This window comes from Trichechus manatus, unplaced genomic scaffold, assembly GCF_000243295.1.
Source record: "Trichechus manatus latirostris isolate Lorelei unplaced genomic scaffold, TriManLat1.0 scaffold00153, whole genome shotgun sequence".
In the NCBI taxonomy this organism is placed as follows: Eukaryota; Metazoa; Chordata; class Mammalia; order Sirenia; family Trichechidae; genus Trichechus; species Trichechus manatus.
The window spans coordinates 6,366,757-6,380,819 of record NW_004444089.1 but is presented as its reverse complement, the minus strand read 5'-3'; the positions used below and the strand labels follow the sequence as shown (position 1 = coordinate 6,380,819).

At 42.7% G+C, this 14,063-nt stretch overlaps 2 protein-coding genes across 2 annotated transcripts in view; one reads left to right on the top strand and one right to left on the bottom strand.

The window, feature by feature from the left end:
* NBEA (neurobeachin) overlaps nt 1–14,063 on the bottom strand; it is a 685,423-nt gene that overhangs the window by 226,532 nt on the left and 444,828 nt on the right. The window lies entirely within an intron of this gene.
* On the top strand, nt 11,189–12,968 carry MAB21L1 (mab-21 like 1). The gene has a single exon (XM_004386029.2). The coding sequence runs from the start codon at nt 11,298–11,300 to the stop codon at nt 12,375–12,377; it is 1,080 nt and encodes a 359-aa protein (XP_004386086.1). The 5' UTR covers nt 11,189–11,297; the 3' UTR covers nt 12,378–12,968.

The following is a 14,063-nucleotide window of genomic DNA, read 5'->3' as shown; positions in this document are numbered from 1 at the left end:
CATACACACACACATTCACACACATACACACACATTCACACACATTCACATACATACATTCACACACATACACACATACACATATACAGACATGCACATATGCACATACAGACATACATTCACACACGTACACATTCACACACATACACACATACACATACACATATACACACATACACACAGACATACACATATGCACAGACATACACACACCCATTCACACACATACACACACATTCACACACATACACACATACATTCACACACATACACACACATTCACACACATACACACATACATTCACACACATACATGCATACACACAAACACACACACATACACACATGTACATACACATATACACACATGCATTCACACGCACACATACACAGACACACGTACATACACATATACATATACACACATACATTCACACACATACACACCCATACACAGACACACAGAGACACACACACACAGGTACATACACACACACACAGACGCACACACGTACATACACATATACACACATACATTCACACACAGACACACACACATATATACACATGTACATACATATATACACACATACAGACACACACACATACACACACGTACATACAGACACACGCACACACAGATACACACATACAGACACATACACACATACAGACACACACAAACACACACACAAACACACACACGTGTGTCTCTGCAGTGCACTGTCTGGATACTGTAGTGTGAAGGGCAGCAGCAGTCTCCTCCATTGGGCTCTGTGGTTATGTGTTTGGCCCTTGGTAAGACACGTCACCTTTCTAAACCTCAGTCTCTTTATTTGTCAATGTGGGCTAATATTTGTTGTGAAGATTAAATGAGTTTAAATACTCATTAAGTATCGGTCCCCATTACATCACCCATCTTTTCCAACCCATAAAATGAGTTTGAGTATCAAAGGAAATAACACATATAAAAATCTTCTGTAAATTGAAAAGACTGGGTTGTAGTCATAAAGCATTATCTCATTCAATATGTGATTTAATCCTCCTGCATTACATGAGGGTTAATGGTGTTCATTATTACTTTGAACAATCTATGCAGGCATATGTATTATAATAACGGATTTCCATAGAACAAATTAACAATTTACAGCAAAAGCTCAAGTTTCAGAATACTTCGAGAAAATAATCATAAGTAACAATCACTCTCTAAATCATTCTGGATTTAGAGATCCAAACTTAGTCCACAGTTTTAAAGAAAAAAATCTAACCATCTACTTGTTACAGGCCAGGACTGTGCACACACGTCTGTATCTTTAAAAACAACGCTAGCGTAGAGCTGAGGCTTCACCACTATTAAGGTGAAGCGCAGACAGCCCATTTCCCCTAAACAATCTGGATAATTTTCTCACCAACTCACAAGGCCTGATTTAATTGCAGAGCTCAAACACACGCACACTCATGTGGCCGGGAAATACATCTTACCTCAAGCTATCACAGCCTGCCAGGGCAAAGCATTCTAAGTTTTACCAAAATTGGGAAAAAGTGTGAGTCAGCGCCATTTCATATCGTTCTGACTTTTGTTTCTAGGGGCGCAGAGATGGAAACGACCCCGGCGGATGATTGCATTCTGACGGAGTTTAAGGGGTTAGGCTGCTATCTGAAGAAGGTAATCGGGCTGCCTTTCAGGGAGGCCTGCGAACTCCACAATCTGCATAGAGAGGGACATTTGTCATCATTAGCTGAGCTGTGACAGCTGGCACCCAAGGGGTCCCCGAATCACCAAGTGGCAGAGACACTCTTGGTTTAAGTTGCCATTGAGTATAGTAGGTTTCTTGAGGATCAAGTATTTCTTACGAAAAGCTTTGTGTTGTAAGGACAGCCGTGAACACATTTGGATTTCTTCACATGGATAATACCACGAGAGCACATAATTAGCAGGTTGCCTCTGGACAACAAGATGCCAGATCACAGCATGAATAAACATCGCCTGCCTGCCACTTAAGCGCTGCAATTGTCTTCAGCACCCAAACAGCTCCAGCAGAGGGTTCTTTCCAGGGCTGGCTAAGGGGGATCAATTGATTAAATACATTCAAGGAAGCAGGTTGAAGGTGCAGTGGTTTCTCAGATACATTTCAAATTTGGTGGTAAATAATGCGGAAGTTCCCAAGAAGGAGCACAACTGCCCACTGACTGCTCTGTAACTCAGCACAGCGCCATCCTTCTGATGAAACGAGCACAAAGCTTCAAACCACCCACACAGATGCAACCCTCCACTAGCCTGAAGTGTATACAGTTGGTACCAAGTATTTAGCAACATTCCCTGGCAAAAGTTTAAAATCAGAAGCTTTTTTTTTTTTTTTTACCAAATGAGTGCTACTAATTCCAGGTCTGAAACAGTTGTAGCTAATATATCTAGAAAAGAATTTTTAAAACTCCAAAATTTTTAAGTATGTTTTTTATGTCTTGTTAAGGTAAACAAAACTATATAAAGAAAAGGAAAGTTGAAATGAAGAAATCGGTTCATCTAACAACCTCTGAAAAGTACGAACGCTGCAATCCCTGTGAGCTCATCAATGCTTGGGAACATAATCAATAACACTGGGTTTCATATTATTATGTAAACTAGTTTTCCACAAATAAAACTAATTTTTGTGTTAATGTAAAATCTATGCAAATACATGCAGTCATTTATCAGGAGAGCTGACAAGCATTCCATATTGGAGGGGGAAATGGAACTGCCTCAAGAATAGAGGCAATTAATTATTTCTGTATTTTTTCTTTTTCTGTCTTGAGGCACAAAAGTTATCCATCCAGTTAAAACAGCAAATGAAATAAAGAGATTTTTTTTTTTTTTTTATTTAAACACATATGGCTTTTGCCTGCAATACTGATCACCACAAGGTCTACAGATGCCCGTGGCTAAATTGTACACTGGCAGATGTACACAGGGGAAAACCGGGCTAATGCGGCGTGGCCAGCAAAACAAATGAACCGCATTTGCCAGTTAAAAAAACCCAAAAACAACAACAACAAAAAGCCCAAAACAACAACAACAATAAGCCAAACACCTCTTCCCCCAGGGAGTTGGGCGTTTTGCTTATAAATATAGATTGAAGGTTGCAGAAAACTTAACCTAGGTCTGTTGTTAAGAGCAGAAAGCAATTTTAAATAAGTGAAGGTGTTTGTATAGATGATACGCATACATGCTAATGTATGTGAGTGTTTAAGCAATACATTTTTACTCACATGGACAGAATTGGCTAGCAATGTTTAAACTTCTCCATTTCCCAAAGAAAAGCTCATGGCATTCCAAGCTGCCACAGTATATGTGACTGGAGAAATATTGTTGGTATTTTCAGTTATTATTTTATATCCACTTACCCGCAATCTCTTAGGGCATTACTGAGAACTACAGGGATTATCAGGGGACAATCTGCAGATGTGGCATTACTTTCTGGTGGTAACAAGAATCCTGTACTTAGTAGCTGTTTCCCTTTAACAGGTTAATGTAAAAAATTCAATCTTCTACGATTTGCTACTCTGGGGTAGCCTCTCTCTCTCTCTCTCTCTCTCTCTCTCTCTCTGTGGGCGCGCGCGCGCACACACACACACACACACAGCCTGCACACACAGGCTACTTTACAGACTGTAAAAAGATTATTCTTTCTAAAAATGGTTTAAGATTATTAAGAAAGCAATAACTTCTTTCTTAATAGGCCTGTAAGCATGCATAACATTAAAATTTCTATTGTAATTGCAAATAAAAATATAGAACAGAAAGCATTTAAATAATTTGTGTATCTTGGGGAAGAACAGAAGACAAGTTGTACTATACCAAGTTGTAAAAATGCAAATACTTAAAAGAGCATCGTCATCAATGAAAACGTATGCACTCCTACAATCTAATATTTCTTTGTTTGGAGTAACTGTAATCATTTAAGTGACAATGTATATTTATACAAAATTAGGATTAGAAGCATATTTTCCAAGGATGTGTACATATTGATTAATACTGGCCTCATCCCTCGCTTCTCAAAGGAAGGATAATTTACTGAAAATGTAACATAAAATATAAACACCGAGAGAATATTTCTTTCTCTAGTGACATGAAGCTAGTCACATTATCAAATATGCCTTAAATGTTGCTAACTTTTATGAGAATCCTCTGTTTCTTACCACATATTTGGGTGTATAAACTATAAACTATATTTGTACATATGATAGATACATTCATGCTAGCATAACCAATATTAGCATTTCCTCTGAAAAATGATAAACACAGATTTTTACCAAACACTGTCATATATGTTAAACAACTTTTCTATAAAACAGAAGTTATGTAAATACATATTGCTTGTATATCTGAAATATTATATGATACTTCTCCTCAATGCAGGGCTTTCGGATTAAAACCGGTCCTAAATTAGAAGCATGATAAAATAATAAATTCTGGAGGAGTAAATAAGGGTGTCCACAGTCTAAAGATCTTTTGATAAAAGTAAAACGCACAGGCATTTATAAATGAATCTTAGAGAATGTACAAACTAAAAGAACAGAAGAGGGCATGAGGGAGCATCTGTGGCAAGGAAGGGCCTGGGTCTGTGCCGACGGTTACGTGATTCTACACGTTCGTCAAAATTTGCAGAATGGTACATTGCAACGGAAAAATTATAGAACGGAAGAGCGCCATATGCACATTACATAGAAATGAACCTGACTTGAAAAAAAAAAAAATTCACATAAAAATAATACAAAGCTATACTTTTTATTCCGCTGTGTTCCCAATTTTTATTAAAAATACTGTATCTTAAAAACTCTTTATGCTCTTCATGGTTCTGATTTGAATCTAGGTATTTAAGTAAAATAGCTAAAGATATGTAGATTAAAAAAAAAAAAAAACCAAAACGTTGGCGTCGAGCAGATTCCGACTCACAGCGACCCATAGGACAGAGTAGAACTGCCCCATAGGGTTTCCAAGGCTGTCATCTTTACGGAAACAGACTGCCACATCTTTCTGCCAAAGAGAGGCTGGAGGGTTCAAACCGCTGACCTTTCAGTTAGCAGCTGAGCACTTTAACCACGGCACCACCAGGGCTCCTGGATGTAGATAACAAGTATTGACTATTTCTTGGTACTACTTTTGACTTGGTATTTTTGACAAATCATTACATAAGAAAAACAGTGCTTTCAAAAAATAGTACGATTATAATAAAATGTATATCATCAGTACAGAGAAAATAATCACATGTATGTGAAAATGAAGTATTACATAAGTGGTCACGGTTATTCTCAGATAATGTTTATAATCTCTATAACCTATATTTAAGAATATAAAGGATATTACTATTTATAACCTAATTCCCTTCTTCTGTAAAATATTTATTTTATTGCATGTAATATATGTGATAAAAGGTAAAAGTTGTTACTTGATGTAATTGTCCTTTTAAATTATTACTCCAGGTGCCGATCAATAAAAAAATAAATAAACCCTAGTTTAGAGAAATTGCTTTGTTCCTTAAAAACAGCTCCAAGACTATAGATTAGAAACAGGTAAGGTTATTTTAGACACATGGCCACTGGAAGCTGTTCACCTACAGACCACGTTGTGGGCTCCAGGTCACAGGGAATAGTTTTCAGTGGCTTCATCACATACAGTATGAAGCAGTAATGAGAGCAACGCCGTGCTGGCCGACCCACTGCAGAAGTACACATTGAAAGACCCTCGTCACCTCTGACTGCATTATTTTCTCTAAGTACAATAAAAACGTAGTGTGCTGGGGATGTCATGTACACGAACGTAGAGAAATCCATGCTAGTTATGGGCTAAGGAATACGTAGTTTTCATGTATCCATTTTGAAAAGAGCCAAGCGAGCCCATTTGTCTTGTCTGAATATTCCTGTCACTCATTTCCAAATGTAAAACATAAGCTGAAACTTAACAAAATCAATTTTAATGTTATAAACTATAAAGATCACAGTGACTTTCTGAAGGGTCCACCAAGAACTCGACTGTTGGAACCAACACTTCCCTCCACAGTACTGCAGAATGAATGAACAACAGCACTATCCTTCAGTGTTTGGATAGGGTTAGAGATCAAAATCGATTTTCAGCAGTGACAAATTATTTTGGTTGATACCGTAAAAAAAAAAACTTAAAAATATCCTGCACCTCTGTGTAGACATTCCAATAAAGTGAGGAAACTGACACAATCATCTAAATAACTCAGGCTTTAAATGTCTTTTTCTACCAAAAGACAGATTTTGACTAGAGTCATCCAAGAGTATCTCAAATCTGCAGAACAAACATGGGTGGTGATTCTTATAAAGTACACTTCCAACTCCCATCTTCCGTCTCAAAGTTACTTTCTTTTCAACATCTATAAATACCAATGTCACGTTTACTCAGCAACACTATAAAAACAAACAAACAAACAAACAACCTACTCGCCACTATAGATGTGGTCAGATAATTGTGTACTAGGGTCATAAAGAAAACTGAAAAAACAGTCTTCATAATTCAAGTGCAGAGTTAAAGAAATAACTATCTGTAAATGAACCACAATCATCAAGGTGCTCTAGCTGAAGAAATGAAACATGCTCTAAATTGTGCAAACACTGACCTTGGTTCTCCCCTTTACTCTGTAACAAACCTGAAACTAAAATATGAAATAATGATTTTAAGAAATTAATGAAACTTTTGAAGCTTTCAAGTTATTATTTTTTTGTGTGTGTGTTCTTTTACCAGGAGTCACAACAGGAAGAAAAAGAGGTATAGATGCCATCAAATTAGATCACCAGGAAACCTCCCTCCATTTTACTTTATTTAATGTGACATGTAAAGAAAACCCTGCACAAATATCTGTCTTTAATTTCTCCAGCGTAAAAAAGAACTATATTGTGTCTGGCAGAATGAAACAGATGAAATAGCCTGACTGCATTTTAAAAAAAAAAAAGGGGGGGAGGGGGAAATCAGATGCGTACAAGGAGCCTTCAAAGCCACTCCAGCAGTAAGGATAAATAATTTAATAAACTCATCTTCATATTCTTTTTATCTCCCCAGTGTAATAAGTACATATTAAAAAAATAAAACTTTAAATTCATGAATACTTCCGAATAGAATCGCAGTCAGCAGATAATGAAAAAACACAGAAAACGATGCCTATGCGAACACTCTGCGTGGGTGTGCGTATTCTCCAACAGACACACATCTTTCCAGACGAAAGGTCACAATTGCTGAAATTTATGAACAAGCAATTCAAATTCAAATGCATTTTTAAATACAGAAACCTTGCCTTCCTACATTTCTCAACATAATACTTTGTTTTTTAATCTCGTAAGGTGACTACCTGCACATCACTTTGTGCATCCCACATGTACACTGGGAGCAGGTCTGCAGAAGGTGGCAGGACTTTCCCAGGAAATGACACTTCCGGAAAAATTGTTTGACCTTTGACCATTGTTATTTTGAACACTTTGAAGTGTTGGGAGTTACAATTTTCCATGATTTTACATCCATTAATAGTACTAAAATGTATAATAACAGTGTGCTTGTGTCTTTTAGATTTTTTCCTAATTAACGGCTACCCTTCCAATGAAGGCTAAGTAACCAAAATGGACTAGTCTATTAGACCTTAAAATCCCAAATACCATTCGGTTGTAAGCATCTCAAATTATCATTAAATCACGAGATATTTGGTTTGTCTTTTTTCTTGAATAAGGTCGTCTTCATCAATTACCATTCTATTATTAGCTCATGTCAAAGACGTCTGCACGCATACCACTGAAAACAATTACGCATTTATATGGCAAAGATGGGATGCGTGCACAAAGCTCGCATTCTAGTACTAAGATTATATTTATAGTAAAAAAAAAAATGAATGGTATCATGAGTTAGGGTTCTTTCATAAACTTTTTATGTAAGTAAATGAACTGATATTAAGCTATTTCCATGCACTACATAATCGTTTGAAATAGCCTGTTTAAGAGGTCAAATACTATTTCAAAACATACTACAGAATAGTTAAATAAATTACTCCTGCAAAACAAATCTATCGCCAAAAAACGAGATTAAAAACGGCCGAATTACACAAAAATATACTATATATACGTTTAACTCCTCTCAGTGGGTCATTTCAGTAAAAAATATCAGAGGATAGAAAGCACACTTCTAGAAGAGTTTGATTTTCCCTTCCACAATGAGGGGCGTCTGAGATCCCGACAGGCTCTGCTGCAGAGTGCAATGCGTTCCACGTGCTCAGCGCACAGAAAACGAGTGTGCTGCGGCCTCGGCAGCTCTGCGCGGGAGTGTTATTCCAGGCGCCCAGTTCATCCCTCCCCGAGATAAGGCGCATCAGTGAGTCCTGTGTTATGTTAATCACTGTCAGCTCCGCCGTGATGGGTGCTTACGGAAGCAGCTCAGCAAACACAGTCCTGGGGTCCTTGAAACCCAACGACTTCGCTTCCCTAGAACACTCTAGGACTAACGAGTTTCCCAGTCCTTATCGCACCTTCTCTTTTTCTTCCTCAAAGTGCAAATCGTTAGTGAAAAGGCCCCGGTTGCACCAATTAGTCTGCACAAAGTGTTTGGGTGTTTAGCTTCGCTTTAACCCAATTAAGCCGCACAGCCAGCCCCGACGATGCGCCACCTGCGCGCCTGGCTCCGGAGAGGCCGGCCGGCGCCCCTCGCGTCCCGCTTCTTTCCCGTTGGACGCGCTGGGCCGGCTGCGCCGGGTCCCCGAAACAGCCCCGGGGCTTCCGCGTCCTCGCCAGACCGGAGAGTGCGGATGTGGCCGGAGAGGGCAGGGGGCGGTCTGGGGCCGGCGGGCAACGCTCGGCCGAGCATCTCCGCAGACAGAGCGCGCCGGGCTCGGCCCGACCTCACCGGGGCCGCCGCGCGGGCTGCGGGCCGCGTGGGCAGAGCCGGAGAAGCCCCGGATGCCAACCAAGGAAGGTTGAAAATAACCCGCACGCCGAGATCAAGCCCGAGAGACAGCGACCAGAGGGAGGAAAGAAAGTGGGCCCGGGAGAGCAGGAAGCAGGCGGCGACCTGCGCTGGGGGAGCGCAGGAGGTGGCCTGTCCCCAGAGACGCCTGCACACTCCTTGCGCCGTCGCGGCCACCGATCCTCCGCCTCGGATTTGCCTCGTCTTCCTTCTCGTCCAACTGCCAAAAGGTAGCTGTGCGTTCAGCCGCAACGCCGGCGAAGGAGGGAGGGGCTTGCGGGGGTCCCCAGTCCCTGCCCCTAAGGGAATGGGAGGCTCTTGGGGCTAGTGTAGACGGATGCTTGCGCCCCACACTTAGTGCACTATTTTCAGCTAAATCAGAATCTATCACTCTTGGGTAATGAGAAGGGAAATAATCGGAGGCTTTGTGATGCACGTTACCTGTGCAAAAAAAGAAAGGAAAAATCAAAGCAAAAGTGGGCGCGCTTAAGAATATCGTGTTAAAAGTGGCTCTGAAACAAAGTACCTGCAAAGCTGTCACCCAGAGTTAAGAGGATTCGGATGGAAATATTCTCAATTTGAAAGAGATACCGTCTGAGTCAAAGGCAGGCAATTAAAACCCTCCCTAGCTTTTACAGCGACTGTATAACCAAACCCGTGTGGTACTGTATTTATTTCGTTTCCTGTACTTTGAGGACACAACTGGTATCACCAGGAAAAAAAAAAAAAAAGCTCGACCTAAACCCCTCCTGCTTTTAAGGTTCCAAAACTTAGAAATGTTGATTTCTTTCACTTTTTTCTGAAATGATGTTTAATTCCTGTAATGAACGTGGGTGACTACAACTTGGTTTTCTTTTAAAACAGTAACCATTTCCCTTAATCAAATCGCATGAAATGTCATACATTTAGAAATCTACTGTCAGGCCAACACTAAGCATACCTGAGACAGGAGACCTGCCTATGCGTGATTACACAGCTCTAAGCGGCTGGAGACCCCAAGCGTTCAGGGTTTCAGAACAGTTATCTGCCAGGAGGTCTGATGGCTCCCGAATCCCATGTATTAAAATACAGCTCGTTATGAAATCATATTAAAATAATCCCCCGATCACAGAAGGACTATACTTTTCAAATACTTCTACCAGTTCAGAGACTGCTCAATGTCCTCACTGTAATGTTGGACAGGCCTCCCCAAGTCCAAAGAGGCCAGGTGTGCTAAACATCTTTTTAAACCTAATTTACATAGGAGTGGACAGCATCTAACACACGGAGCAATACATTTCACATTCCTTTCAACAACTGCAAAACAGGGAAGAAATCTAGGTAAAAAAGAGCACATTACCTGCCTAACTTAAAAAAGAAAACAAATCATTCCAACACCCAGAAACATCCAGAATGGGAAAGATACACAGGTATTATTCCATCTAAAGCTATGTAGTCTATTCGAGAAAACTTTCACCCTGCATTTAAAAAGACCTCGAGGATTAAAGGACGTTAATGATCTCACTGTAAATGCAAGTTAGTGACTTTGTTTTCGAAAGCCCTCTCTAGTTCGCTAATTGGTGGCGAATCCCCGAATCCACCTGTATTTGCATTTCAGCAGAGACGAGGAGGGCTTTGCCAAGGCTTTTCAAAACGTCAATATGCTTCAAGTAATCCCAAAGCCGAGCGATTTCTCTTGATTTCCAAGTCTGTCTAGGTGGCCTCGGTGGTTTTCTGCCGGCAGCAGCCTCCTACCTTTCGTTTGCGTGCCTACCTCCGTGAGGGGGATTAATTAGCCGGGTTCGAGCTGAAGGCGGCCGTCGTGACGAGCCCAGTGGCGATTGGCCGCCCGCCTGCCTGGCCCTGCCTTTATAATTTCCACACGAGTGCATCTGGGCTCTTAGGCAAAGCCACAGCGGCTTCTGACACAAACACACCCAGCACACTCACCCCGACACACACCCTGCACAGCTTCCCCCCAGCCGACGGCCAGCCCCGCACACACCATGACTCCCGGGAAGCGTAAATAAAGACAGACGGAAAGGGGTGCTTGTTTCTGACCGCTGGAGGAGCTTGTCTGTCTCCGCGCAACTTTGGTTTTCGTTACTGAGAGCGTGATCTCTCCATCCGTTTCTCTCTCCCCGGGATTCTTTCAGAGAGGAAGAGAGGCAGACAGAGGGGCAGCGCGACCTTTCACTTTAAGACCCGCCGGGCTCCGCGACTCGAGGAAGGGCCGGCCGCCGGCGGAGAGCCCTGCGCCGCTCCGAGCGCTCGCGGCGGGCCCTTTCCCCCGAAGTTGGCTCCAGCGCCAGCAGCCGCATTGGATCCCACGGCCTACTGCGAGACTCCGGTGTACAACCCGGATCTCTGCCCCAACATGATCGCGGCGCAGGCCAAACTGGTCTACCATCTCAACAAATACTACAACGAGAAGTGCCAGGCCCGGAAAGCGGCCATCGCCAAAACCATCCGGGAAGTGTGCAAAGTGGTGTCGGATGTGCTGAAGGAGGTTGAGGTGCAGGAGCCCCGCTTCATCAGCTCTCTCAACGAGATGGACAACCGCTACGAGGGCCTCGAGGTCATCTCGCCCACCGAGTTCGAGGTGGTGCTCTACCTCAACCAGATGGGCGTCTTCAACTTCGTGGACGACGGCTCGCTGCCCGGCTGCGCGGTGCTCAAGCTGAGCGACGGGCGCAAGCGGAGCATGTCCCTCTGGGTGGAGTTCATCACCGCCTCCGGCTACCTCTCTGCGCGCAAGATCCGCTCCCGCTTCCAGACGCTGGTGGCCCAGGCGGTGGACAAATGCAGCTACCGGGACGTGGTGAAAATGGTGGCGGACACCAGCGAAGTGAAACTGCGGATCCGAGATCGGTACGTGGTGCAGATCACCCCGGCGTTCAAGTGCACCGGGATCTGGCCGCGCAGCGCGGCCCACTGGCCGCTGCCCCACATCCCCTGGCCGGGCCCCAACCGGGTGGCCGAGGTCAAGGCCGAGGGCTTCAACCTCTTGTCCAAGGAGTGCCACTCCCTGGCCGGCAAGCAGAGCTCGGCCGAGAGCGACGCCTGGGTGCTGCAGTTCGCGGAGGCCGAGAACAGACTGCAGATGGGGGGCTGCCGGAAGAAATGCCTGTCCATCCTCAAGACCCTGCGGGACCGGCACCTGGAGCTGCCGGGCCAGCCCCTGAACAATTACCACATGAAGACGCTGGTCTCCTACGAGTGCGAGAAGCACCCGCGCGAGTCGGACTGGGACGAGTCGTGCCTGGGGGACAGACTCAACGGCATTCTGCTGCAGCTCATCTCCTGCCTGCAGTGTCGCCGCTGTCCCCACTATTTCCTCCCCAACCTAGACCTGTTTCAGGGCAAACCGCACTCGGCGCTGGAGAATGCCGCCAAGCAGACGTGGCGCCTGGCGCGGGAGATTCTCACCAACCCGAAAAGTTTGGAAAAACTTTAGAGGCCGATTTAATCGCGACTCGACACGAAGACACTTCCCAGCGTGCCGATTACGTTGGAACTTCCTGTTCCATTCCTAGCTACTCTTCTAGTTGACGATGCAAACGATCTCTTCCTTGAAAAGGAGTAACACAAGCCTTCGGCATCATCTCAGCCACCCCTCCAAGGGGCGGAAAAGCAGCGGAGGAAGCGGATGGAGAAAAACCCAAACTCGCAAGTATTAGAAGATTTCTTTACCACCGACTTTCTAGCTCCGGGGAAAGGTCCACAGTAAGACCGGAACACAACCCGGCTGCCTTGCAAGACCGCAGTGAGCACTGCCTGACTCTCAGAGGATTACAACGGTCTCGGCGCCCTAGGTACAGCTGCCTGCGAGTCCACGCGGTTCGGACGCGCCAGCGGAAGGAATGCGTAATGTATATTTTGGTTTGTAACAAATATTGTCAGCTCACATTGTCTTTGAAAGTGTGGATGTTGGTGTTTTGTGATTTGGTGAGCAGAGGTTACGTTGCCATTTGGGAGACTGGCGGACATTTTCCACTAACAAAGATGCCATTTAAGGTAGATTTTCCTCCGGATACTTTTCCCTGCCTTTGCAAGTGTCTGAACATAAAAGAAAAGTTTACATTTTGTTCCAAATATACTGCTTGTTCTATTTCTAACATTCCATGAATATACTTGAAATGTTATTTAAATATATTCAAAGAAATTTGAATTCAGCTTCTATAATAACGCTTGAATAGCTGAATTATATATTTGAAATGCACTTGAAATACACTGGATAATTACTTTTGTGATTTTGATTTTTAATTTCTGTTGCTGGTTTTTATTTAATTAGAAGCTAATAAATGAAGTGAAGGAAAAGTTGTTGTGTCTCACTTTAAATTGTTTTTCTATCAAAAGAGCTTTGTTTTGAAAACGGAGTCCACTTGAATATTTTAAGCATTTTGAGAAATTACGCTAATGAAATCACTAAAAACTAAAACCTTAAAATCCTGGCGAGAAGCTCTTTTGTGTAGCTACAAAAGCTCCTGATCTACTCTCTGTTTCTAACCTAATAATTACTTATATTACCATAGTATAGGTAATAATAATAATTACATATAAGACTAATAATAATTACTTATAAGACTATTACTTCCTACACAGACACCCTTTCTTCTGGGTTAGGATTTCTGAAGCGTTGTTGATCATATAAGCAAGAACCTGTCACGATGGTAGGGATGACTGAGTTAAAAACCTGCCTGACTCCTAGAGAAAACAAACGTAAAAGTCAAAATGAAAGTTTTGCAATGTGTATATGAAAACTAATTGTGCTAATAAAATGAAAATCATTTCCGACCTATCTTATGGCAAACCTTATTTTATGCGGTAAGGGTCCCAGGAGCAAGAAAAATCAACCAGAAATCCCAAATTCCCTTTCCCTTCATAGGCAAGCTGATGATAAAAGCACAAAGACGAACTGTTTCAATTATTTAAAGTTAACATGCTGCATTCAGACGCTAATTTATTACATTCAGTTGTTTTGGAGACAGAAGTCCAAGAGGCCCAAGACTCTCCACAGGAGAACTGGAACAGTCAACAAGTGCTGAGAGGCTAGTCACCCACGGGCTGTGAGGCAGTTGATTCAGGAGGTGGTTTTAGAGCTTCAATTGCTGTTCTACCAATACTCTTTTTATAAATTCTA